The sequence below is a fragment of the Astyanax mexicanus genome, chromosome 10 (genome assembly GCF_023375975.1).
Source record: "Astyanax mexicanus isolate ESR-SI-001 chromosome 10, AstMex3_surface, whole genome shotgun sequence".
NCBI lineage: Eukaryota > Metazoa > Chordata > Actinopteri > Characiformes > Acestrorhamphidae > Astyanax > Astyanax mexicanus.
The window spans coordinates 2,594,981-2,622,958 of NC_064417.1; the positions used below are offsets into that span (position 1 = coordinate 2,594,981).

The following is a 27,978-nucleotide window of genomic DNA, read 5'->3' on the forward strand; positions in this document are numbered from 1 at the left end:
AGAAGAATAACCGAGCCGGTGTTTCTCCGACCCGCCAAATGTTGCTGCTGCTGCTGCTTGTTGCCTGAGCGGAGTCTGGGGTTAAGAAAGTCACACAATTATTCAGCGCGTATTTTAAGCCTTTAACGCTCGGAATTTCTGTCTTAAAACTCCCTCTCAGTGCGCACCGCTGTTAGAGCTGTGTTTTAAGCACCGGCGGCTCGTTTTTGAAGGTTTTTTAAGGCAATTCTTCGTAAAGGTTTATGTCGTGCTTTATATTCAGCCCAGGTCCAAAATGGCGCCCTCCTTGCCCGGTGCATTCTCGCCGGTCTTTCTCTTTTAGCCAAATTCAGCTCCAACAAAAAGGAGCCTTCTCTATTGTGCTCCGAGCCGAGAGGGCGCCTGTAGGTGGCATCATTCGCTCTCCCTGATAATCCAGCAGATATTCTGTCAGAGGCCATTTGAGCAGAGTTTTGGCCTGAGCTGAACAAGGTTACACTAAAAAAATAAAGAGAATTTACTAATTCCTCTCAGAATAGGAGAGGAAATGTAAAGAGAGATATTAGATTGATACCTACTGAATTAAAAACAGATATTAGATTCAGTGGGCAGCTCAGTCAGCGTAACGCTAATCTGTTAAATTTTCTGACCCTTTGAATGGATTAAGGATTTGAGGTTGAATGCAACAAATAAATAATAAAATAAAAGTAATGAATGGACATAAAAGCTCATCAGTTCATATTTTTCAATTTAATGTAGTGCAAAAAAAAAAGTGTGTTGAATTTTAAATTCAAAAATTGGAAAAACTGTAAAGTAAAAAAAAAAGATTCACTTATTTTTTCCTATTGAAATTGAAATTAGGGTCAGTGTAACGTTCATTAATTCACTTTTCTGACACTTTGAGCTTAAATGCAAAACTTGAAAATTGGATGTTAAAAAATAGTGAATATTTTTACATCTAGTATAGTGTAATGAGTTTTTTTTTTATCCATTTTCATCTTTTTTATTTTTATTATCTCCTTCTCACAACCAGGATTTCAGGAAAAATGGAAAAAAATAATCTTTTCTTCATTTTCATTTTTTTCCATTATTGCATCTTGCAACAAAAGTAAGTTTGGTTATACCATCATATTTGTTTTAGAAATACTGAAATAAAAAATATATATATATATATATATATATATATATATATATATATATATATATATATATATATAAATGTTTTTTTTTTCACTATGCCGAATGGAAAAAAAAGAAAAAAATTGTTTTACACTCAATATTTTTATATTTAAATGTAGCAAGTGATAAAATTAAACTGCTGAATATTACGCAGATACTCTTATACTTTGTTTCTTGTTGTTTATGCTACAAAAAAATATATTTTTTTTATTTAGTGTCAGAAAACTTGGAAGTATTGGAAGAGGTCAGAATTGCAGCATTGGTGTGCTACAATGTAACATGTAAGAGGATATATTTATGTATGAAGTGTTTTAGATAGGGTAAAAAAACCATTAAAGACCATGTTTAGGTTAACATTTGATTCTGGTAATACTGAGAATCAGAATGATTTTGTACATTTCATTACTAGTTAGCTAACCTAGGAAGCATTTTAGGGATAAACTCTAAACTGAGAGTTAGGCTCATAGACTGTTTTTTTTTACAGTCTCTTGTTAGGCTAATAAATCTAGCTAGCTAGTTAACCTAGCTATTTTACAGAATTCTTAAAAGTTAAGACTTGGTATTGTTGGTGTCATTTTGGCCTAAAACCGCTTGCCATGCACTCTTTAGCTAGAAGAGTAAGTAAAAGCAGTCTAAACGTGCATATTTTGTACTAATTCTAATTATGTTTGACTACAGTAAGTTAGCTAAGCTAGTAGTACAAGTAGATAGCATTCACTAACTAGCTAAGTTAAGTTGATTAGGACTTGTATTGCTGGTTCAAAAGTATGTGTTTACAGATAACAACAAATGTTTTATCAGATAACAACAAACGTTTTATTCAGTGTCAGAAAAAAGGCTTGAAAGGCCATTGTATCCTAAAATAAAAGGTTGTTACTAGATAAGACAGTTAAAATCCTTTAAAGACAATTTCTTAGCTTAACATATTATCATGATCCTAGCTAACCTAGTAAGTAAGCTAGTAAAAATAGCTAAGTAGCTAATATTAGCTAGCTAAGCTTAGGTTTTACTAGTAAAAAACTTGGTAAGGACTTCTATTGTTGGTTCAAAATATGTGCTTACAGATAAGTTAACAACAAACAGTGTTGGCTAATGTTATCTTCTTTATTTCAGTGTGGAATGTTTTAGGTAGCTAGATTAGCTTATGTTAACCACTTTATTTCAGTGAGAAATGTTTTAGCGAATGTTAGCTAGGTTAGCTAATGTTAACCACTTTATTTCAGTGTGGAATGTTTTAGTTAGCTAGATTAGCTAATGTTAACTAGCATTACTTTATTTTAGTGTGTAACTTTTAATGTTTTAGACAGCTAGGTTAGTTAATATTAACTACTTTATTTCAGTGAGAAATGGTTTAGCGAACGTTAGCTAGATTAGCTTATGTTAACCACTTTATTTCAGAGTGGAATGTTTTAGCGAATGTTAGCTAGGTTAGCTAATGTTAACCACTTTATTTCAGAGTGGAATGTTTTAGCGAATGTTAGCTAGGTTAGCTAATGTTAACCACTTTATTTCAGTGTGGAATGTTTTAACTAGCTAGGTTAGCTAATGTTTACTACTTTATTTCAGTGAGAAATGTTTAAGCGAACGTTAGCTAGATTACCTAATGTTAACAACTTTATTTCAGTGTGGAATGTTTTAGCTAGCTAGATTAGCTAATGTTAACTACATTATTTCAGTGAGAAATGTTTTAGCGAATGTTAGCTAGGTTAGCTAATGTTTACTTTATTTCAGTGTGGAATGTTTTAGCTAACTAGATTAGCTAATGTTAACTAACATTACTTTATTTCAGTGTGTAACTTTTAATGTTTTAGCTAGCTAGGTGGGCTAATGTTAACTACTCTATATCAGTGTGGAATGCTTTAGCTGGTGTCAGAAAAGAGACTTTATTAAAACCTTAATAAAAAGGACTTATCACAGCTGATGTATCATAAAAATAAAGTTTTTAGATAGGAGAGTGAAACTGCAAATCAGAATGAATTTTAGCTTATAGCTACATTTCATTACTAACTAACTAAGCTAGCTAACCTAGTAAGCATTCCAGGGCTGATATCTGAATTGAGAGTTAAGTTAAGCTAGTAAAACTAGTTTTTATTTAAAAAAAAAAAATGGGTTAGAACTTGTATTGCTGGTCATTTTAGGCTACAATGGCTTGCCGATATGCACTCTTTATCTAGAGCAGTAAAATTAGTAAATGCAGTCCAAACATGCATATTTTGTAGCTACTAAGTTTTAATGGTGTTTAGCTCTAGCAGCAGTACAAGTAGCTATCGTTAGCAAGCTAAGCTAACTATGTTTATGCAAGGATGGAGCTCTGTTCGCTAGTTCGCTAACAGTTACATTATTACACTTAATCTAGGTTTAAAAGTCCATATTTTCACAGACAGACAGATGGACACATAACGTTTTGCATATTATAAGTAGCACAGTGTAGGGGAGGGGTGGGTAGGAGAGAAAGGAGGCGGGGAAGTTGTGAAGTCCATCTAGCTCCAGAAGACTGGGAGGACTAAAAGCGGTCTGTACAGGCGTGCAGACAGACTTGGCTAGCTTATCTCGCTGAGAGGCCAACATATCCAGCGATTTTAACAAGAGGGACAGCGAGGGAAAGTGCAGCTCAGTCCACCCTCAGTGTCTTTGTCAGCAGCCCCGAAGGCTCGCCAGGGATTCCTCTGTCTCACAGGATTTGAAGATCATGGTGATCAAAGTTTACATTGCGTCGTCGTCCGGATCAACCTCGGTAAGCTCACTGACAAACAGCTTACATACAGCTATATACAAAAAAACCAATACTGCACGATGCTAATGACTGATTAATAGATTAACTTTGATTTTGTGAACAGTTAGATGAGCTTTCTGTAGAGGATTTGAGGCTAGCTGCTGTTAACAGAGATGCCAGGAGCATGCAGCATTTCTGCAGGGTGGTGCTTTAGGTTAGCAATGAACTGGACACTTTGCTTTATTTTGCTTTATGTTTTAACTAGATAGCTAACCTACAGGATGTTGCCTAGACTAGAGAGTGTGCTCACATTTTCTAGATACCTAAAGGATGTGGTTGAGAAACATAACTACACAAAGAAAGAGAGAGACATAAAGACAGACAGAGACCAGGATGCTGTTCCAATGAAAGGGAGAGAAATGGAGAAAGGGATCTTGACCAGGCTGCTTGCACTAGAACACAGTCAGCATAGGAAGTAGAGAGATAGCCAGCTCTCAATAAATAACTCTAAATATGGCATTGAACAGACAGTTTTTTTTGCACACAGTGATGCAGCCATTTCCTGAGTCTGTCTCTCTGTATGTGTGTGTGTGTGTGTGTGTCTGTATGTGTGTCATTGTCACCTAAGCTAGCTAGACTCAAGCCAAAAAATATCAGAGAGAGAGAGAGAGAGTAAGAAGAAAGAAAATGCCTTCCAGTTTCTTTTATGATGACAGGTTATATAGCTACTTACAGCTAGCTAGCTAGTTAGTTAGTAATAATGGTGTTGTAAAGCTAGCTTAACTAGCTATGTGAAAGAGTACTATGAGTAGATACTTGATTTAGGTGCAGATATGTATATTATTTATATTATGTAAATTATTTAAAATGCATTTTTATCATTTTAATTTGTATTTGTTTAAATAAACGTTAAAATGAGATGAGTTCTAAAGTTAGTATTAGACTATCCCACACTTGTATACACCTAATAGCATTAATATCAGCCACATTAATAACACAACAACAACAACAAAAAGAAAAAAATAAGAAATAAAGAAAAATAGACGTAGGCAAAAAAGCACCCTTCTATATGAATCTATATTCTATATTTTTTTTTGCCTAGTTTTATTTAGAAACTCAATAAAATGTGTTTCTTATTTGACTGGCAGTGTCCATACGTTTGCTAAGACTGTATTTAATTTTACTGGAGTGACTATAGATGGAGGAATGTGCATCTGTGCTCATTTTTAAAAGCTGAAGGCCCTAATGTCTTCAGTTGTTCATGTCCCAGTTAGGGATTGCTGAAACAGCTTCAGGGCTAGCCTGGGGCTAGCCCCAAGTTCACTCAAATTAAATAAAGATGCAATTTCTGCAGTTTAGCAGGGTAATTTTTTCTGCTGTTTTCGGAAGTCTCCAAAGATAAACTGCAAAAAAAAAAAAAAAAAAAAAAATTAGTTTTTATGTGCTTGAGTTTTAACCCACAAGTTCTAGCCTCATTTTTAAGCACAAGTTCTAAATCCTGAGGTCGTTTATATTGTCGTCATTAAACTCAATTCTCTTTGGTGGTCTGTTCCCCCAAAGCCACAGCCTGCAGACGTGACTTGAGTTTGCAGAGCTGACTCCTCCTAATTTGGTAAGTTTACTGATGATGCTATGCTTAGAAGAGACCCAAGTTATGTAACTCCAAAGCACACTTTTAGAGCTCAGAGCAGAAACATCATTGAGAATTTGGGGAAATAAATGATTATAACATCAAGAAATGAACATGGATTAAATTTGACCACTGCAGGATGATTGCATTATATTTCAGAATGGATAAATGCTAAAAATGCTAAAAACAGATGTAAAAACAGTTTGGTCTCAGGTTGTTAACTCCTAAAAATGTTGGAGAAAAAAAAAGTAAGTGCACTAGGGTGGACGTGTTCGTGTGTTTCCTGTTATACACACATGCCTTTCACTAGAGCCTCTGACTCGCTCTCTCTCTCTCTCTCTCTTTTTTTCCTCTCTCTCTCTCACTCTCTTTTCTCTGTCTGTGCACACCATTGATATACCATGCTGACATGCTGATAGGAACCAGACATCTGAAGAGTTTTAACGCCTCTGAAAGCTGCATCACACAAAGTTACTAAACAAAATATGCAAAATAGTTGAGAATATGCTGCCTGATGTCTGTCTGAGACATATGTCTGAAACATAGGTCTTGACCTAAAACTAATATAAAAAAAATAAATAAACACAACCGTACCAACTGAGCATTGCATGTAGAGAGACCAAGCGAAACTTCTTTACAACTTTATTCAGATTTACCATTAACATCACCAAAAACAGTGTTCTTTAGTCCTTGTGCAGCACATTGTAGAGGATTCCCTGCTTTACCACACCCACCAACTCTCAAAGGGCTTGTTAATGAGCTGATTAGTTTATTCAGGTGTGTTAGGAGAAGGGAATGCCATAAATGTGCATAACAGGGGGTGTGTATGCACTAGTGTTCAACCTCTTGCATTTCCTGTTACACACATGGCTTTAACTACATAGACTTTCTCTCTCTCGATCTCAGTATCTTTATTTATTTTTCATCAAGCTCATAAGTATGTTAGTAAGTGAATAACTTTGCGGTATGTGAATGTTTGGGTACTCTGGCTCAGATTACAGGTGTTGTTGATTTTTAATCAAATGCCATATGGAAGTTTGTTGCCTGCTGAGGATTTGTTACCCATTTTCATTCAGTTAGTTAATAAATGGTGGACTGGGGGGTTTTCATACTGTTGCTAAGACTGTATTTAATTTTACTGGTGTGACTGTAGATGAAGGAATGTGAATCTGTGCTCATTTTTAAAAAGCTGAAGGCCCTAATGAGTTTAGTTTTTCATGTCTCAGTTGGGGTTTGCTGAAACAGCTCCAGAGTTGTTGAGCCCTGAAGAAAGAAATAAAGATTATATTTGTGCTGTTTAGCAGGGTCATCTTTGTTGCTGCTTTCATTAACCTCTAATGATGAACTGAAAAAAAATGAATAAATAAATACAGTTTTAGAGGTAGTTTTTTTTTATGTGCTTGAGTTTTCCCACATCTCAGCACAATTTCTGGTTTTATTACAATTTGTGTAAAAGTGTTCAACTGATGCAATGGATGCTGAGAGTAGAAAACAAAGGTTTATTGATAGATCATGGTTTACTGTTTAAATTGAAATAAATGTTTCATTAAATTGACTTGGGCTGTACTGATTTGGGTTAGATTGTATGTATTTCAGCAGTGTTTTAGTCACATTGCAACGACATCTGTTGATTTATATTGCATTACGTTTCATTGTGGAAAGATATTTAGCAAATACACAGGCCAGATTGTGAATAATTATTTACTCGGAGTGCTCACATTTGCAATTACATATGTAATAATTCAATATTTGTTACTCCTAGACATGAGTAAGCTGGCTGGCATAGTCTCAATGTTAATGACGTGACTAAGATTAAAGAGATGGTTCTGTAAAAAGGCTGCTCTAGCTGATGTTCACTGACTTCAGAAACATTAGAATTGCATTGCATTTCTTTTTTTAAACATTGTTCTTTGTGACGAGAAGATGATACGTTATTGTTGCTATTATTAGCCTGTAAAGCTAGACTGGTTAACAGTGTTAACTGTTCACTTGTTTCTCTACAGAGGAAGCATTTTCTATTTATTTACACAGATCTGCCAACTTCCTTCTGCTTTTTTTTAGCTAAAATCTTTTTTGTGTGCTGCTAAACTGTTGTGTCACTGAATGTTTTTGCATTGTACTAACTATGTTTATTCATTTCTAGATTGGAAAATTGTATTTATCTTGGCTTAGTTGAATAATTAGAGAGTTTGGTACATAGACAACAGCATGTACAGAGTCTTGTGATCAGTGTCACAGAAGAAAAACAGAAATTCAATGTGTGCTTGGTGAAAGTTGGGTATTCGAGCTAGGCTAAAAGCTAATTCTAGCCAGCCAGCTCTATGTAAACCAGCCAATCTGTTTTTTCTTTCAGGTTTTTGTTTTTTGGCCAAATCATTTGCAAAAAACAGTTTAAATGCACTTTTCGTTAAGTGCACTTTTTACTTTAATTGATCTTTATATGTCAAAATTATTCAGGATGCACATCCAGGTAAAGGCAAATATGAATACGCAAAATCATACTGGCATCAGATTACACTTCCTTATAAAGTGGTCTTATATTAATGGTTTAAATGTTAAAAAATGAAGCTCTGGTTATATAGCCTATTTAATCAGTAATTTTCCTTCTTGTTCTAGTTCTTGTGGTGAACTAAAAATGATTTACAGGCCTAATAATAAATAATATCTTGACCAGCCCATGGAACATAACTTTATTTAAAAGTAACCAAGGTCCTGTCGCAATATAAAATCATTGTGTCAAGCAATATACCGAAATACAGTATATTTCAATTATCAATTATATCAGACTACAGCTGTTGTCTGCAATCTCTTGGCCAGTAAAATGATGTTCCAGATTTCCACACCAGTGAAAGAACTATTTACCAAATGTTATTTGCTAACTCACAGAGAGCTCTATACCAGAGGTCAGAAATTGCTGTAGACCGACGTCAGGTCAGGTGATCTTAGAAGCTGTTCTAGGATCAGGTATATCTATAATATAATTGTCACATAATGCCTGATTAAGTTACTTGCCCATAAATACATTTTATTGTTTTAAAACCCAGCCTCTTCAGCAGAAGAGGAACAAAGACTTCTCTCTCTTATCAGTAAACAAATTAGCGGCGCAACATTAGCACCACAAGATGAAGCGACTTCATGGGGAATGGATGGTTTATTATCAGATTGAAACGCCCCTTATTTGGGGAACATGTAATTTAGGCAGCACTCAGAGGACTTTGAATTGCACAGAAATATGAAATGCTACCTCTTTACGATTTTACATAACACTGAAGAACAAATCAGACACAGTAATCTATTTTATTCCCAGCTTGATTGAGCAATTGAGGTTATGGGGAGAAAACAAAAATAATCAGTGCTATACTTGGGTGTTTGCCACAGGAAAAGCCAAATAGACCCATTCCTGCACTAATACAATGTACAATAGGCCACACTGCACATTTAGTAGTAGAGGGTATTATTTTATTAAGAGTCTGTTACTCTTTATTGCTCTAAATGTGTCTACGAGGAATGTTGGAAAATTGCTGTAGGGTTTATTTGTGTTTAGACATAAAAGCATGAATGTAATAGGGCCTTGCTCTCTCTGGGTGGGTACAGTAGATGGCCTCTTTCGCCTTATCACTCCTAGGGTGATGTTGATCAGCACAATACAACAGCGCCTGTGAGCTGTTGTATCAGAACCGAGTCGCTGCGCTTTACTTTCTCCTGAAAATTAAGAGTTGTCATGGGTCTGTATACTATAGAACCACTACTGCCTTTACCTTTGAACCCTTCATGAACCCCTCTCCCATGAGGAGTAGTGTTACTGAAAGCAAAAAAATGCTGAAATAAATAGTTTGAGATAAATGACTCTCTAAGACTAGACAGCAGCTGTAGCACTGAGAGAGAAACTGGAACACAAGAAAATAACAATGACCTCATACTAGTCAACCAGAGAGGGTGTGTCCTCATGATGGTCAGAGACTGATGCATGTACTTGAAGCTAATAATCCTTAAAAACAAACCAGTGTGGTTCACATTTAAAAAGGGTTGTTTATGCTGGCTCTGATTTTTAACTGACCTAAAGTTATTTGGGATTCTGCTGATCATTTTTCCTTGTTTTCCCTCTAAAACTAATTTAATTATAACTTTGGGTCTTGGTTAACAGAAGAGATTAGTCCAGATAATCCAGCTAATTTGAAATGTCTAAATATGTTAAATGCTAATGATCCTGTCATTCTGTCTGTTCATTGAAGTAGAGAGTTAATAGTGGAGAGGATCAATACTGCAGGCCATTACAGGGGACTGATTGATATTGATCCAGTCTTCTCCCTGTGGCTGTAACAGTAGATCCTGATGAGATGAATCCAGTATGTACAGTATCAACTCAGAAAACAGCAGCATCATGCTGAAGTGATGGAAACTAAAGTGATGGTCCTATAGGGTATGAGGATGGCTAGAGTTATAAACATAGAAAACTACTAAAGGTATGCTTGTATTTACCTGTTCAGATTGAGTGTTATTTTGTTCTTTAAGAAAATATGTAAAATCAAGCACAGTTATAAATACAATAGTCAAATAACACTCTCATTGTTAAAATGCATTAGTAGTATTGATTACTAGAATCTACATAAAGAGGATTACACACCTGTAGACAAATACATTCATCATCTGTAGTTTGATGTAGCCGTTTCTCCACAAAGGGGCAGAAGTAGCACTCTATAGCTTTAGTGCGCACCTGTACAAAATGAATGAAATACAGTACCAGTAAAACATTTGGACACACTTTCTCATTTAGTGTTTTTATTTATTTTTTTTTCCTACATTGTAAATGAATAGTGAAGTCATCCAGACTATAAAGGAACGCATAAGGAATCATGTAGTAACTTAAAAGTGTTAAACAAACCAAAATATTCTGTGAACCATTTAGGTGCTCTTATCTAGGGTGCTGTTAACTCTGATGAACTTATCCTGTACAACAGAGGTAACTCTTGGTCATCGTTTCCTGTGGCATTCCTGATGAGAGCCAGTTTCATCATTTTAATGATTTTGATGGTCTTTGCGGTGACTGCACTTGAGGATACTTCTCTTCAAAATTCTTGAAATTCTTCTTTTCAGTCATTTTTTCTTTACTTAGATGAGTAATTCTTGCTGTAATGTAGAGCTATTCACTGTATACAAACTCTGCCTCTTCACAACTTTACAACTGATGCTATCAAACACATTAAGAGGCAAGAAATTCAAGTCATTAACTCTTGACGAGTTCAGCACAACTGTTAACTGAAAGCCTGAATTCCAGTCATGGATCTTTCTAATAACTGGGCCCAGAGTTCTGTAGGAGCCGTCACTCTTGCAGTCACTCAACCATTAACCATCATCCCCTGAATTCAGGGCAAGTCATACAATGCCTCTCTTTGTTTATGATAATATTATTATATGAGCTACGCTAATGTCATGTGTGGTGCTATTTGAATAGAATTCTAAATTTGGAAGGGCTAAGGTTAACATTGTACTGTACTGAGTATTGTTTCATTCTTATTCTCCAATTTCAACACCCCCATCACATCTGACTTCCTGCATTCCACACTTTCAGATAAAGAAATGGGAGGAAAATTCTAGCGCTTGTTCATTCCCACCCATATGCAGCAGCAAGAGGGAACAAGGAGAGGTTTGTTGATGCGTCCAGTAAAAACACTGTGCACCTTTTTCATGGGACAAATTTTTATGAGGGAGGGAGGGAGGGTGCGGTACAACCATCAAAAAGGGGACATGATTTTTGGCTCATCCACCCTGAAATTTTAATTTAGCTTGGCATCTCTACAATGAGGGTTTTGTGAGCTCTTCTGCTGCTAAAGAGTGTCCGAGTTGGAGGGGAGCCTCGCTATCCTCTTACAGTCCCTCTGGAGAGCTTGCGCAATAAGTGCTGAGTTAACGCTGCAGCCTATTTCCAGGCATTCCATAGCTGTCCGAGGCACAGCACAGCTGTCGGCTGGTTTTGCATGTGTGCTCTATGCCTCCATATAGTGATACATCTAAAATAGCTTGGTTTACATATAGGCAAATGGTTATTTTGCATAAGTCGGTTTGGCATGGCAGACGTTTGAGAGGTTTGAGATGTTTCTCGGCTGGAATTGAAGTGAAGATCCAATTTGTTTGATTTACAGCATTGGAAACATTCTTGGCGAAAAGTCTTGGCTTTTAACAGATTCAAACCACTTTTGGTAAATTCTTATTGCATTATATTGTACGTAGGGATGCACCAATGTGGGAATTCTGGGCGGATGCCGATTAGAGACCGACCGATATGGGTTTTTCTAAGGCCGATGCCGATACCGATCATTAGTGGTCAGAGTCAGCCGATGGCCGATGTGACCTGCCGATTTTTAGGGCCGATATGCTATCGTATTATATTTATTTGGCATGCTTAAAATCATACTAGTAAGAGGAGGCACAACAGTTGTAAACTTCACACAATTTATTGAAAATAAGGTTAGCATTTTATAGTGACTTTAATGTTACTATATCACTATATGTTAATAAAAAAAATATTAATTTTATTTAGATTGTATTATCCATAACATTTTATTTTATTCATTATATAACATATGTTCTATATACACTATATATTCATGTTTATAGTAGAAATATTATGTTGGCTATTATATAAAATTTACTGTAGGGGCCTACTAATTAACAAATGTATGACTTGTTGCAGTCTGTTAGTCTATTAATTATTCATTTTAATATGTTTAACAGAGTGCAAGAAGACTTCCATAATGTGACAACTTTAGATAGTTACTCCAAAACGGCAAAGCTCATTTCTTCTTCAACTCCATGCAGTTGAAAACGAATGGACATGGGAGGACAATGTTATAAAATGTTCACATTAGGGCTGCAGCTATTATTTTACAAAAATGGGTGACGTTTAAATTAAGAATAAAATTATAAATAATGCAAAAACAGACAGGTGCTGTAATTTAAATATAGGTTTATCTGTTTTTTTTTTCTTCTTCAAATGAGCTCCTTAGCCAGAGAAACGGGTCTCATCAGCTGTACTGGAGGTTCGGTGCGTGAGCGGAAAATGAGTTGAGAAAGCTGAAGAGCGCGGACTTTATAGGTTCAGGATAAAATGAGCTTTTATCAGAAAAGTCTGGAGGGGGTTCTAAAGTAGAACCCGACAAAACAGAAAATTCTGCTCATCGTTTCATTTAATATCTAACAGCGCAAACCGCTTTAAACGGGTGAGTTTTACAGCAGAACAGCAGGAGGCGGCATGATTTAATGTCTGTTTGTAGTGAAGGAAAAAGAGATGTTTTATTTTAACTCCATTATTTTAGAAACTATTTGTTTTATTAATTCGTTTACAATAAAGCTTATTTATATACAGTGTTGGGAGTAACGGCGTTAAAACTAACGGCGTTACTAACGCCGTTACTTTTTTTCAGTAACGAGTAATCTAACTAATTACTATGACTGTAACTATAACGCCGTTACCATTTCCGACACCCCGTTACTGCACGTTACTTTAGCAGCTCTATGAACTTTTTTTTTTTTATTTCGCTTTGCCCTGGTTAACCCCTCCTCTGTCCGGTGAACTTGAGCTTCTGGCCGCTGTGCCTGTGGTTTGGCGTGGTGAAGTGAGGCACAATTGTGACGATTTGCGTGCTCTAATCAATTCAGTGATTGCCGTGGACAACCCAAGTTCCGAATTAAGGACGTTAAGCTCTTTTTAGCTGCTCCGGTTTTTGTGGTGCTGCTGCTTTCTCTTTTAGAGCTTAGATTCTCTGCCCGAATCCCACCTGACCTGAGGACCGACCCGAAATCAGGCTCCTATTTTTATTTTATATAAAGCTCTGGTGTGATAATCACAATGTTGCTAAGTAACCAATTATTATTGTTCACTAAAGCGAACGAAATAGCGAAAACTGAAAGTGAAAAAAACATTTGTGATAACTGAATCTAATAAAAACGGTAATTAAAAGGAAAAACAACTATCTCGAACTTGATTTTGTGTTTATAAAACTAACTAAAACGAACTGAAATTACTGATAGAATACCCTCATTTTTGTGTTTAATTTATTTATAAGCGCTGTTGTACAGCGGAGTTGTACAGCGGGAGTTGTTGTGCCGAGCGCGCGGCACTCGTGGTCCTTTAGTTCTTGTGTAAAGCGCTCGCGCTAGCAAGCCCACCCTAAAATGAACAGAAAAAATAAAAACAAAATAAAATTAAACTATAATAAAAATGAAAACTGTAATCACGTAGCTCTGGGCGCACGTGAACGCCTCCGCGTTTGACTTGCAGCATTGTGTGTAGCTGTTCTTAAAAATCATTTAAATTAAATAATAGTTCTATGCTTCTATGTTACAGTGTTAATTAACATAATTCTGATTATATTTCGCTCATTCAATCAGCCCAAAAACAGACAGTTTATGGGGCGGATCGGGTCAGGCTCATAATGACAGTTTATGGTTCGGGCTTGGGCAGAATGTGCACGGGCTCCGGCTGGGTCGGATTTTTTGGGCACGATCTAAGCTCTATTCTCTTTTGGTGAAGCTGTTATATTAATACCATTTTAACGGGCATTAAATTGTTGTTTTTGTCCATTATTTTGTTTTATATATACATATTTCTTTTGAGTGTGGCTTGGTTTGTTAAATTTCATCCCCAGACGCGTTTTTCCGCTTTTTTCAGTATTACAAGTTTTAGTAATTTTCTTTGGTTGTGTGGAGAATTTCGTTTTATTTTTTTGAAATTCGTTAGATTATATTTTTGTCAACATTTTGGGTTTATTTTCGTTTGTTATTTTTTGTTATTTTTCTAATAATAATAGTAAATGCATAATTGATTTCCTTTTTTTGACGGGCGAATAATAAAAAGTAAGGCGATAGTTACTTTTACTGGTAACTAATTACTTTTATAGTGGAGTAACTCCGTTAGTAACTCAGTTACTTTTTTGGAGAAGTAAGGAGTAACTATAACTAATTACTTTTTCAAAGTAACCTGCCCAACACTGTTTATATATAAGGAGAAGTACAGTCCTCTAATAATCCTGACTAACCAGTAATTATTATTTCAGCGCAGCTGATGCTGTGAATATCCTTAAACAGTTTTAGTCCTGCCCTTTTTCATTTCGTCTAAAAATAATTTAAATACTGAAAATATCAAGTGTTAATTTGATTTGATTTACTTAGATTTTCGTTTCTGAAGAAGAGACGTCAGTTATTTTATACTAGAGCTTATAGATAGGGCTTGCCTTGCATAGTCAGGGCGCATTCCAAATGCACTCCTGCCATCAACGCTAAGCATAGTTTCGTTTGGAGAGAAATGCTACAACACCATGCAGTTGAAATTCTATTCTTTTTCAGTAAATGAAGCAACATCACAGATTACTAATCATGAGAGAAAATATAGACTTTGGGACACTGGATTGTAAAAATGGATGCCTTACCTGTTGAAAGTCTTGCTCACTCTTGAAACCTTGCGCTGCGTTCCAAGTAGCTGCCCGCAGATGTGCCGGATTAAAATCGGCGCGGCCAAATAAGAAAATCGGCCGATGCCGATTGATAAAAAAATAACAAAAATCGGCCGATTAAATCGGCTGGCCGATCGATCGGTCGGCCTCTAATGCCGATATCTGACAACACACGTACATATCTTCTGATGTCAATGCTGATATACACGTTTATAACTGGTATAACTTCAGAACTAATAAAAATAAATTAATACAAGTTTAAATCAATTAATTTTAAAGTAGCATGGCCACTGGCCAGTGTTGACCAATTGCTTTAGTGCAGGCAGCGTTGTTTGGTCCTTTTCCTGCATGCAATAAATACATCAGCAAGTATTGGTTTTCAGTATTGGCCAGATATAATTCGATATCATTATTATAAAGATTATTATTGATATTAAGCAAATCCTAGATACATTACACTTTGTGGGGCTGTATACTATGGGTGTGCCATATATTATCAGCAAAAATAAACAAAAAAAAAAAACATATTGTGATATTTTCTTTAATGCAGTCTATTTTGTATTTGTTTTGCTATTTATTGTATTTATTATACCTTTGATAGTTTGTTTGCAGTTTGCATGCAATAAATATGTTACACTTTAGTTTTGTGGTAGATTTTTGTTGCATTACTTTATTTTTGTGTATTTTATTTCCTATGTTGTTACACTACTATTATTTTACACTTAAATTAGGGTCTTGCAAAGTTACTGTTTACTGTTGATGTTTTTGGTCTCAACTGAATGTATGGAAATTTTTTATTTATACTATATAAAACTTTAAAATGTATTAAGTTGTAGTAGTATTTTCTTGCAATTAATAAAAAAATGATATACATTTTGCCAAAAATATCTGTGGGCTATGTGGGATGAACTGCTAGCTGATAGCATCCTGGGTTACAGGAATACTCAGGGTACCTCAGCGTATTGCTATCAGGCGGCATTTACAAGCAGCAAGACCTACTGAATTAGAAAGGAAACATGGTGATACCCTTGTTCCTTACTATTGTCGCTTAAAATGTGCCGTGTACTCTGGTGTGCTTTGTGTATAAACATAGACCAGAAAATAGACTTTCATTTATAGTGCACCTTGTAGTCCGAAGATTACGATATACAGGTGTATAAGTGAGTGTTCACAAGCCATCCCCTGACATTTGCTATCCAATGACCTTTGGCATTTTTTCCACCATAGCAGAATTCAAGAATTGTGGGAGGATTATTGAGTGTGAGTTTTCATGCTTCTATAAAAAACCACTGACTTTACTAGAGAAGCTTTAAAAATATTTTTAAGAAGCTATATGGCACAATCTGCTGAGATAAACAGTTTAAAATAAATAACTGCCTAAGACTGTAGAGGAGCAGCTGAAGCTCTGAGAGAGAAACTGGAACTTGTGGAGCAAGTGATGATCTCACACCAGTTATACAGAAGGTGTGTCCGCTGAGGCCCAAGTCCTTTGGTCCATATATAATCATTCCACAGCCATATCCCTCTACTTCACACTAATAATCTCAAAAATAGACCTCTTCCTGCTCTGCAGTTGTAATAACCGGGACAGTACAGAGTGTTAGATCTTCATCAACGTTGGTCGTATAAAGCAGAGCTAGCATAAACAAACTGGGACGACGGTGAGGCTTATCATGTATTTACTGTCTGCATTCCGGCCTCCGCCCAACCAAATACAGAGTTAAAGATTGCAGGTCTGGAAGGAGTGGTGGTTTTATGGGGTTTATGGAACCATATACAAATGGAAAAACAAATAAACTAAACAAAGAATCATTTATATATTGAAAAAGAAATTTTGATTACTCTATATACAGAATACTTTGTTCAGGTTGATTTTTAGATGATGGATTGTGGAACACGGCTCCTTGGGATGCTTAAAGCTTGGGATATGTTTTTATAGCCAAATCCTGCTTTAAACGTCTTCTTCTCAACTTTATCTCTGACTTGTCTGGTGAGTTCCTTGGTCTTCATGATGCTTTTTGTGCTGAGACTAAATTGCACACAAACCTAAAATATAATGACTTCTAAAGGTGAATGATTTTGCTCTTGATTTTATTTAGGACTTTTAGTTAGAATAAAGGATGCTGAATACTTTTGCACGTCACAATTTTTCGATTTTTTATTGATTAAAGATAAAGAAAAACAAGTATAATTTTCATTTTATTGTTTCAATCTCAATAAAATACATTACATTTAAAAAAAGTACAAAATTATGCAGCCTCTGTATATTAGTCAGGTGTCCATTGTTTAATCTGATATATTAGCCAGATAATATACTGCTATGAACAATCGCTGTCTCTGCTGCTCCATGCTGTTTACACACGCAGTAATGTGCAGCGTTCACTGCTCGCAGCTGTGCTGTATGTCCCAGTTGTTTTATTCTTTAAACTAAAGACAACATTTCTCTCAAATTCCAAATAAAAATATTGTCATTTAGAGCATTTATTTGCAGAAAATGAGAAATGGCTGAAATAACAAAAAATATACAGAGATGCTTTAAGACCTCAAATAATGCAAAGAAAACAAGTTCATATTTATAAAGTTTTAAGCGTTCAGAAATCCATCAATATTTGGTGGAATTACCCTGGTTTTTAATCACAGTTTTTTTCATGCATCTTGGCATCATGTTCTTCTCCTCCACCAGTCTTACACACTGCTTTTGGATAACTTTATGATGCTATACTCCAGGTGCAAAAATTCAAGCAGTTCAGTTTGGCTTGATGGCTTGTGATCATCCATCTTCCTCTTGATTATATTATAGCCTTTACTTTTCAGTGTGCCTGCAATACAGAACCATTTGCTTTGTAGTTCCTTGTTATTCATTATACCACTTCCCTGTTAAGGTGGCACGAAAAATAAAGCCTGCAGCTCTCCTGGTGTGCAAACTCAACCCACTCCCGGTTCTCTCACGTCTATCTGTCTGTCTTTCTGTCTGGCAGTTGTACAGCATTTGGAAGTCGGCCATGGCTGACTTCCCCACAGCAGGCCTTATTTGGTTTGTGCTTGACCGACTCCCTCCTCTGTTGACTGAGTCCCTCCAGATCTCCTGGCTTCCGTCTCTCCTTCTAGGGTCATTCTTCTTTCTCAGAGCCGCCCACTGTTTTAGAAAATCCTAGCACCTTAAAACCCTGCCACTGCTGACTGATGGGGATAGCACTGGTTGCTTTCTCACAGGCTTAGCTTAGGCAAAAAAACCTTTTTAGAGACTTCCTGACTGTGATCTTTAGACTGGGAGCGTTTATTTCAAAAGCAGATTCTCTCACATAGATAATAATATTAATAATAATAACAGCATTCCATTACCCAGAAATGAATCCTGTAAAGCTTGAACAACAGTATGATTTATTGCACTTTTAAACTATTAAAACTCTAGTCATTGCAGCTGGCAGGCTGGGTTTTGGTGCAACAGAGGCTTTTGAAAAACATCAACAATTGACATCACACCCCATAGATATCAGATACTCTCTCTGCTAAACCTTGAAATGGCTGGTGTGCTGTTTTTGGCTCTTCCTGACTGCGGCCTTGAATTTCAGAGGCACCGCAGAATGATGGCAGTGAACGCAGGGTCACATTTTTGTATAATCCTGGTCATTTTTAAATAGCGCAATGACTACCCTGTATATATATTTTTTTATTAGAAAAGCAATTTGTTTATTTTTTGCTTCATTTTGATACTGACACATATTGTCCAAATACTTAATTTTAACATGCATGTTGGTGGCATGCATGCTAGGGGTGTGATAAAATATCCTGATAAGATATCATGATGTATCATATCGTTTTAGTTTGCGATAAAGTTTGCTCCGTCAATACATGGCGTCAAATATGTATATACAAATATATGTCTATTAAAACAGGCTTTCTAAACTTCCTGTCTTTCTCCCCAATTTGACTTAGTTAGGTTACTGCTTCATTTCTCCACATGGTGGCGCTATAATCCACTGAATTGGTTGTTAAATTGTGTGAAATGGACACCACAATAAATCCATAATTCCTGGTATTCGATTATTTAAGAGTATTTCATCCTCTTCAGTAAAATCGTGAAATATCATACAGAATTGTCTTGTGATATGTTGAGTATCGCAGGGTCACAGTTGTTGTGGGCATTGTATTGCGATATCATATCTTGAAATGCATGCAAACTTTTTTTTTTTTTTTTTTTTTTTTAAGCATTTGCAAACCTCTTTTTATCCATTAAAATGAAACAGGCCATTTGTGCTACTGTGCCTTTAAGACTGATGTATGTAAATAATCTCTGTTGACTGGCTGCCATATAGTATATAATGCAAATGCTTTAGTTTTCCTAAAATAACAACATTTATTCATGTGAAAGAGGCTTTATACTGTAGGTTAGGCTGTCGTTTGTTCATCTTAAAGTCTGGACCAAATTTGTTTAGGTTTCGCACTGATGAACTTTTTGCATCCTGTCAGCATCATCTGTGTCTCCCTATACTTGACTTGAGTTTGTTTGGTTTGTAGACAGATTTGCATCGGACATTAGCATGATGTCTATTTGAAGAGTTGCTTTTAATGTGTGGAGGTGTTGTGCCAAATGCTAACTGCCTGTCAGAATCTGACTCCCTTCACGTGCATGCACGTCATGCAGTAAAATGAGCATAATAGATTACCCACGGATTACTTATTTTTAACATTTCAGAAAGGGTTAGTCTACAGTTACAGTAGATACATAAGTTGCAGGAGTCAGATTTGGGCACAACACCAGTTCTTTTTCTTCTTCTATTGTTTATTGGACGATGATAGCCTGTTTCAGTCTGCTGTAATTGATCCAAAAGTCTGAACTATCTCAGAAGGTTAAATTTTATCTAGACTGAAATCAATTATTTTGGTTGGATCAAGTTTTGTTACAAGTTTTGGTCTAAACTATAGTCCAGGCTAGGGGTGTGCCATATCATATTGTACACAATAAAATCGCCTACAATTTTTGAATATCGTGAATAATATATTATCCTGAGAAATCGCACCATAGCACCCACCCCTAATTATCATATCAGGGTACTATTATTTATTTATTTATTTTTTTTTTGCTGTTTTTAGCAAAAGGAAAAATCACACTATTCTCATTTCCCATTATATATGCATTATTATTAGTATCTTGATATTCTGGATTATTATGTTACAAATCTGATAAAATTCTTGTATTTTTTAAATATCTCAGTTAGGGGTGCGCCATATCATATGGTATGCAATAAAAAAAATATTTTGTTGCAGTACTGTTTTTTCTTAAAATAATTTTTATAATGCAATATTTTGTCATATCGCCAAGAGTATTGTTATTGTGAAAACAATATGTTTATTGCTATTTCAGTTGTTTGGTCTAGACTATTAAACCACTACTTTTTCTAGAATTTGTAGGGAAAAAATAATCAACAATTTTTAATGCTGTAAGTATTTAAAAGCAGTTTTGTCCTGTTCACTTTACTGTTTATTGACTTGCATGTGAGAATTTATATATATATATATATATATATATATACTGAAAGTAATCAGCTTTGTTTGTGGAAGTGAGACAGTAAGAAAAGCCAAAATTAAGAACCATTTCCTCTCTCTAACAGGGCACTGCATTCAGTCGTGATAGTCTGTAAGTGTTTGTTCACAAAGGAACGTCTTGTACAGAAAGTGGGGGCATTTGAGGTCAGTTACCCATCATGATAAGAGCATCCGCTAAGGGTCACTGTCCCAATCTTCCTCCATTCTCTCTCTTTCCCTGTAGATCAAGAAGCAGCAGCAGGACGTCATGGGCTTCCTGGCAGCGAATAAGATCGAGTTTGAGGAGTGCGACATCGCGGCCAATGAGGACAACAGGAAATGGATGCGGGAAAACGTACCTGAAGACTCCCGGCCCGCCACAGGGAACCCACTCCCACCACAGATCTTCAATGAGGAGAGATACTGTGGGGTCAGTCTAAAACACTGTTTAAATAACATCACTTATAAGAAAAGACTAGGTCCTGTATTTGCAGTTAAGCCTGGCCTATATATACATATACAGCTCTGGAAAAGAAATAAGAGACCACTTAAAAAATTATGAGTTTCTTTGATTTTACCAGATTGAATAAAATGGATGATCACAAACCATCAAACCAAGCTGAACTGGTTGAATTTTTGCACCAGGAGTAGCGGCATAAAGTTATCCAAAAGCAGGGTGTAAGACTGGTGGAGGAGAACATGATGCCAAGATGCATGAAAAAAACTGTGATTAAAAACCAACCAGGGTTATTCCACCACATATTTATTTTTGAACTCTTAAAACTTTATGAATATGAACTAGTTTTCTTCGCATTATTTGAGGTCTGAAAACTCTAATTTTATTTTCTGCAAATAAATGCTGAATTGTCTGGGACTGCTTTTTTAAACTCACTCTTGTTTGTTTTAGTCCCATTACCACCCGCTCCCGCCAATCATCACTTGTTTTATTCCCGTGAAATACAAAGTGCTCCTTTAAAAAAAAGTAATAGTGGCTGTAAAAATAAGAATTAAATTGATATACTTAATTAGTGTAGCTATATAGCATTTCTCTGATACTTATTGAAATGTAAGTTTTTAGTGATATCACCCAGCCCTAGCGCCTGTTATTAATTCTAGTCTGAATAAATTCTAGAAAAAACAAAAGGCCAGTGTTGAGTCTTCCCTCCCGTTTCACCCACTGCAAATTCTTCCTGTGTTGTGATGTAATTGTATAGACTCCTGACAGGGTCTGAATGCAGATGAGCCTGCTCCAGCAAATGAAAAACAAGCAGTGCTGAATTCCAGGGACAAAAGCAGCAGTAGCTTTAGGACAAATACAGCTGGAGCAGGAGGCTGGGAAAAGACCTGCCCTTCGCTTGTGTTCTTTTGTGCACGTGAGATTACATCACACAGTTCCCCTGCTTTAAGAGCACATATCACATATTACACACACACACACACACACACACACACACACACACACACAGGCCTGAGTGTATCGGTTTTCTGTGGTTGTCTGTACTAGCGATGTGCCATATCGTATTGTATGCAATAATATAGCCAACATTTTTGAATATCATGCAAAATAGTATACAATTTTATTATATTATGAAATATCGTGTTATATCACTAACCCCTATTTATCACATTGCTGTTTTTAGCAAAAGTATTCCACTTCAGTTTCTGAATCAGTTTCTCTGATTTTGCTATTTATAGGTTTATGTTTGAGTAAAATGAACATTGTTGTTTTATTCTATAAACTACAAACAACATTTCTCCCAAATTCTAAATAAAAATATTGTCATTTAAAGCATTTATTTGCAGAAAATGAGAAATGGCTGAAGTAACAAAAAAGATCCTCAAATAATGCAATGAAAACAAGTTCATATTCATAAAGTTTTAAGAGTTCAGAAATCAATATTTGGTGGAATAACCCTGTTTTTTAATCACAGTTTTTTATGCATCTTGGCATCATGTTCTCCTCCACCAGTCTTACACACTGCTTTTGGATAACTTTATGCTGCTTTACTCCTGGTGCAAAAAATCATACAAATATAAAAGTTTAGCTTGGTTTGATGGCTTGTGATCATCCATATTCCTCTTGATTATATTCCAGAGGTTTTTTACCATTTTTAAGTGGTCTCTTATTTTTTTCCAAAGCTGTATATCTACTAGAGACAGATTAAAGATCTCAGTTAAGGGTGTGCCGTATCATAATGTATGCAATAATAGAATTATTATTTTTTTCTTGCAGTGTTGTATTCTTGAAATATATATATATATATATATATATATATATATATTATTTAATGTTTTGTCGTATCGTCAGGAGTATTGTGATATTATTTTAGAGATCATATCGCCCATCCCTAGTCTGTAATTCAACCAGCCACACAGTGCTCATACAAGTATGTGAGTCACATTCAGTATGCCCTGCTGTGTTTGTGTGTGTGTGTGTGTGTGTGTGTATGTGTGTGTTAGTGAGTGTATCTGGATTAAGACCTTAAGTTAAGCTCTCAAACTGAACTTCTGTGATTTTTTTTTTTGTTTTCTTCTCTTTGTTCCTCTGCTCCACAGAACTACGAGGCCTTTTTTGATGCACGAGAAGACAACGCTGTGTATGCATTTCTAGGCTTGACTGCTCCACCAGGTTCAAAGGTATGTTTAAAGAAAACAAACACTGAAAGAAATAAAAATAATAAAAGACAAGGACTCTTTTATTCGCTCCTCGCATATTATGAATGTCTCGCTCGCTGGAATGCGACCGCGCACGAATAACAATAATGGCACAGAGTCCAGCCGCCCTATCGGATTTGGCAGGCCGGGTGCCTGCCCCCGCTGCGCTGGTACAACCCTGCGGAGTCATGGCCCTGTCCTGCTCCCAGCAGCCCCGGCGTTAATTAAGCTGCTGCTGCCCCACCACCCCCCTTTCTAAAGGCCAGCAGCATGCCTCACTGGGTCCTGAATCCTGTCTGATGATCCCCGACTGCGTTCCAGGCGCCCCGCCTGCAGTGGCATCAGAACGTTTCACTCCTTAATCAGCCTTTTGCTTGCAATGCTAAAGTCCTACCCGAATGTGTAATATGCAAATGATCTCTCTAAAGGCGATCGATGCAAATGCTGCACTGAGCACATAAGCCTGACCAATCACAGGCTGGCACTTTGCTGGCTACTTGCATGAATCAGGGCTTGAATTCACATGACTTAAATTGTTTCAGTGCAAAATACTGTAATTTTAGTCCTTTTAATGGCTGGAGGAACCTGAAGACATTATAGTAATATATATAATTATTACAGTTTACCACTGATCTCCTCACATGAGATTCTCACAGACAGAAGTTTCTGTTTTTTCTCTCTAGCTCCCCCTAAATGGCTTGTGGGGAACTGAAGTGGGTGGAGTGCCGTCTTTTTGCTTGTACACATATGGTTTTACTAGAGGTGCACCCAATATTCAGCTGTTCCACACAGTGAATAAGGTTTATAAGGTCATATTGTGCTTTGTTTGTACGCTTCCTGACACTGTAAATGGTCTTTTATAACTCTGATTTTTGGGGTTTCATTGGCTGAATCCATAATCAACAATTAAAGAAATAAAAGCTTAAAATAGATCCCTGTACATTTTCAGGTTATTAAGCAAACTTTAATATGAGACAAATATAACCTAAATAAAAAAGAAAAAAAAAAATGTTGTATTTAGGAACGGGCAGTAGCCTCAGCCATTGATTATATGCATGATTTTATATATATATATATATATATATTTATTATTATTATTATTATTATTATTATTATTATTTATTTTTTTATTTATTTTTATTTTATGTTTTTTTACAGAAAAATGCATCTGTGTCCTTGTTAATGTTAGGCCATTAGTCAAATTTAATTTGGAGTAATATAAATGCTGTCTTTTTATGCTCTCTACTGTCTTTTTATCTGTAGTCTTAGTAGGTATCTGTTTCAATATGCTATACAAACAATAGGTAGGCAGGTCAGTGACTACCATATTTTTTGCATTATCAGGTGCACTTAAAATCTTTTAATTTTCCCAAAAATTGACAGTGCGCCTTATAATCCAGTGCTCCTTATGTATGAATTCTACAGCCTGAAATACGTTGTTGTACAAAAAGCATTGACACCAGTGTGGTATAAAATCTTTCTAAGTGCATACAGGTGCAGTACAGGTGTAACATCATTGCCAATAAATGGCAGACTTGTGTATATTGCTGAGTCACTCCTATGTGACAGATTATGTCTTCGTCTGTTTTAAATGTGGAGGAAGTTTCCATTTGTGTAGCCAAAACTGTCTGAAAGCAGTGCTGTCTAAGATCCTGCCAGCAGTGCTGGGTTAAACAGTAGTAAATCTTTAACTTGTCATTGTTTGTCTATGTTTTTTTTTTCTCTCTCTCTCTTTCTTTCTTTCTCTTCAGGAGGCGGAGGCTCTTGCCAAAAAAGAACAGCAGTAGTCCACAACATCTTCCATTACCCTCCATTTTCTCCAAGACTGCAGCTAGACTCCAGCGCTTCCCCTCTTCACCGACAGAGACCGCAAACACAAAATACTACTACCTGTTCTGTCCTTTCACTCCTATTAACATTCCACCGTTATCGTTACTGTTATTTTTAGACATTACTGTCCCCTCCAACAAAAAAAAAACAAATAGATGGTCTGTTTTTGTCCATCCTGCTCCTAAACGTCTTAAAGATGAACGTCTTACGACAGTGGATTGATTACTCACTCGTTCATACCAGTTATTGGAATGTTATACAGTATGTGCCATCTTTCTTCTTTTAGAAGTTCAGTTCTGTTTTCAAGCATACACTTAATGCTCATATGGTGGTATATGTTTATGTTTATGTTCATAAAGTGCCATTTGCAAGTATATGGGGCTGTGTTCTCACATCAGGTAAAAATCAGGCTCAAATGCGTCATTTGTGGCATTTGAACAGCAAAAAACAAACATTAAATCTAATGTTTTTAATACTGATTTGAGATTTTTATGTCAAGAAGAAAGGAAAAATGATGTGAGTGTACGAGGAAACAGGCACGATAATAAAAAGCCTAGCTGTCTTCATGAATTGCTGCATATTTCTAATGATTTGGCAAGGATGAAACCGAAACTTCATGTGAAGCGCATGTTGATTTTTATTCACATGCATGTAGCGCAGTTAAGCAAAGCTAACTGTTGTTATATAATGTAAGATATGGTTCATTTCTAAAAAAAAAAAAAGGTATTTCTAAAAGGCATTTCTGAATCTAATTTGAGCCCCTTTTACCTTCTGTGTGAATGTAGCCTAAATAACTAGTGCCTGCATTGCAACACAGAATGCACTTAGCGTCCATCAGTCCATCCCTAGAGTTTCATCATAAAAGATCCCCTGGTACATAACGTTAAAGGGCTATACAACTAATAGTTACGTCTTATATATTCTTAAATGTTTCGCTCTGGTGTCAGAGTCTAGTGCTGTAGTCTTAAATCTGCCATTTTGTATGGAAGGATTTTGCTTTTGTCTTTTAATCTCTGAGATTGTGGTGACTTTTTTAAAGGTACACTAAGTGAACAAAAAAAAAGGTAGAAACTTTAATTTTGCATTAATATTTTCCAAATTATTCTTTAAAAGGACAATCACACAAGGAAATAGAACATTATTACATGGAACTCATGCTCATGATGGGCAGTACTAGCATTTAGCACTTAATATAGCGTTTAACTGCTGTATTGGACCAATTGTGTGGCCAGGAATTAACCTGAAAACATGATGGTGTTTCAGCATCTAGGCTGCTGGAACTGGAACTGGTGTTGTGCCAAATTCAGAACCCCCGCCAGGAAAAGCACCCTCTCTCGGGAGCGTATTTCTAAGTAAAATTAAAGCAGATTATCATCACTTTTATCAAGAAGACGATGCGTAACGTGCTTCTAAGAGGTGGTGCTTTTCATGGCGGGGTGCAGATTTTAGCACTACTATTGTGCCTAATTTAGCCCCCCCGCAATGAAAAGCACTCCCTCATAGCAAAGGCTGCTGGTCACATGACTATTTTTCATTATTTCTTAGTGGTCAGTATAGCTTAAAACAGTATCTTGGATATTTGCATTTTCTAAAAAAAAAAAAAAGTTAAAGCCGAGAGGGGGTGCTTTTCATGGCGGGGGTGCTGAATTCGGCACAACACCGGCAGTTTGTTGCTTTTGTCACCAACAAAAGTAGGTTCTGAAACCAGAAACGTTAATGTCCGCTTCTGTTCAGCGCCACTATGTAGCGCCCTCTGTTGGTGGAGTGAAATTGGTGGGAATGTGGGCAATGCACCACAGTTCTTATAAGCCCAAATGGAAGGTTTTTTTTTTTTGGTGGAAAAACGTTCAGTCTGTACATACATTTTACAGTAAGTTACTGTAGGAGTGTTAAGTGGTGTGTATATAAAGCACAAGCACCATTGTGAACATGTCTGAAGTCTCTAGTCTCTACAGTTTAATTAATAGTCTATATGAAAATGTTATTAATCACATGCTATGGTCTTTGCTGAAGATGGATTAAGCCTAGTCTTTGACTTTATTGCAATACCAATAGTGAAAACTAAAATATTTAATTTGTCACATGTCTGTATCCATTTCCAATATGTTTATTCTATTACATTAATTCTATTAAACCCAAGACTCAACAGTGAAATGCTTTCTGTGTAGCAGACAACGTCTCATACATCACAAATCCTCTGGTGGCTCTTAATGTTACTGAACAGCACAAATGTAACTCACTTTACTTAGTGTACCTTTACCTCTTTCTTCCGAGTGTCTTGATACGCTGTGTACATTTTTTTTTTCTATTTTATGTACAAAGAGGACAAGTTATGCCAAAAAAAGACTTATATTATCGAAGGGAGCAGGAAAATAAAACATTGTTTCATTAAAACGTGTTGTTCCCATTTCTTTCTCAGTAGATGGGCTGTGTTTTAATAATAATGAACTTTTTAAGGGAAGAACTGTCAGAGGCAACTTCCCGTCTACAGGGTACTCTGTAAACTTTCCAATTTTCAGTAAAATGCTGGCAAGCAAATTAATTTAACAATGTGGCAGTGTGAACAGCAAAAAAAACAAAACATTCAATCTAATGTTTTTAATTCTGTTTTAGGATTTTTATGTCAAAGATAAGGGAAAAATTATGTGAGTAAACAGGAAAACAGGACGGATAATGAATTAACAATGAGCAACATTAGTTGTTCCTAATAAAATGGCAAAACCAGATAAAGAAGGACACGGCTGCAGCATCAGTGGAAAATGCAAAAACAAAATGCCCAGCTGTCTGCCTGAATTCCTGCATGTTTCTCATGATTTTGACAAAGATGAAACTGAAACTTCACGTGAAGCACGTGTTTTTTTTTATTTTATTATTATTATTATTCACAGTTATGCAGAGCTATCTGTTCTAACAAATGTAAGACATGGTTAAATTTTGTTAAAAAGTTATGTGAACAGCCTTAAAATAATATTTAATTGGTGACAAAGTCGAATTTGAACCCATTTCACCTTCTGTGT

General features: G+C 36.0%; 1 protein-coding gene across 2 annotated transcripts; it reads left to right on the plus strand.

Moving 5' to 3' along the window:
* Window positions 1–3,603: 3,603 nt before the first annotated feature.
* sh3bgrl (SH3 domain binding glutamate-rich protein like) lies at window positions 3,604–27,355 on the plus strand. 2 transcript variants are annotated; one of them, XM_049484383.1, is made up of 5 exons: window positions 3,614–3,892; window positions 20,563–20,641; window positions 20,721–20,906; window positions 23,033–23,113; window positions 24,883–27,355. In XM_049484383.1, exons 3-5 carry the CDS (start codon window positions 20,745–20,747, stop codon window positions 24,916–24,918), a joined length of 279 nt encoding a protein of 92 aa, XP_049340340.1. In that variant the 5' UTR covers window positions 3,614–3,892; window positions 20,563–20,641; window positions 20,721–20,744; the 3' UTR covers window positions 24,919–27,355. The 2 variants fall into 2 exon arrangements, with proteins under 2 accessions (XP_015457250.1, XP_049340340.1); XM_015601764.3 differs by lacking the exon at window positions 20,563–20,641 and having other exon boundaries at window positions 3,604–3,892.
* The last annotated feature ends 623 nt before the right edge of the window (window positions 27,356–27,978 follow it).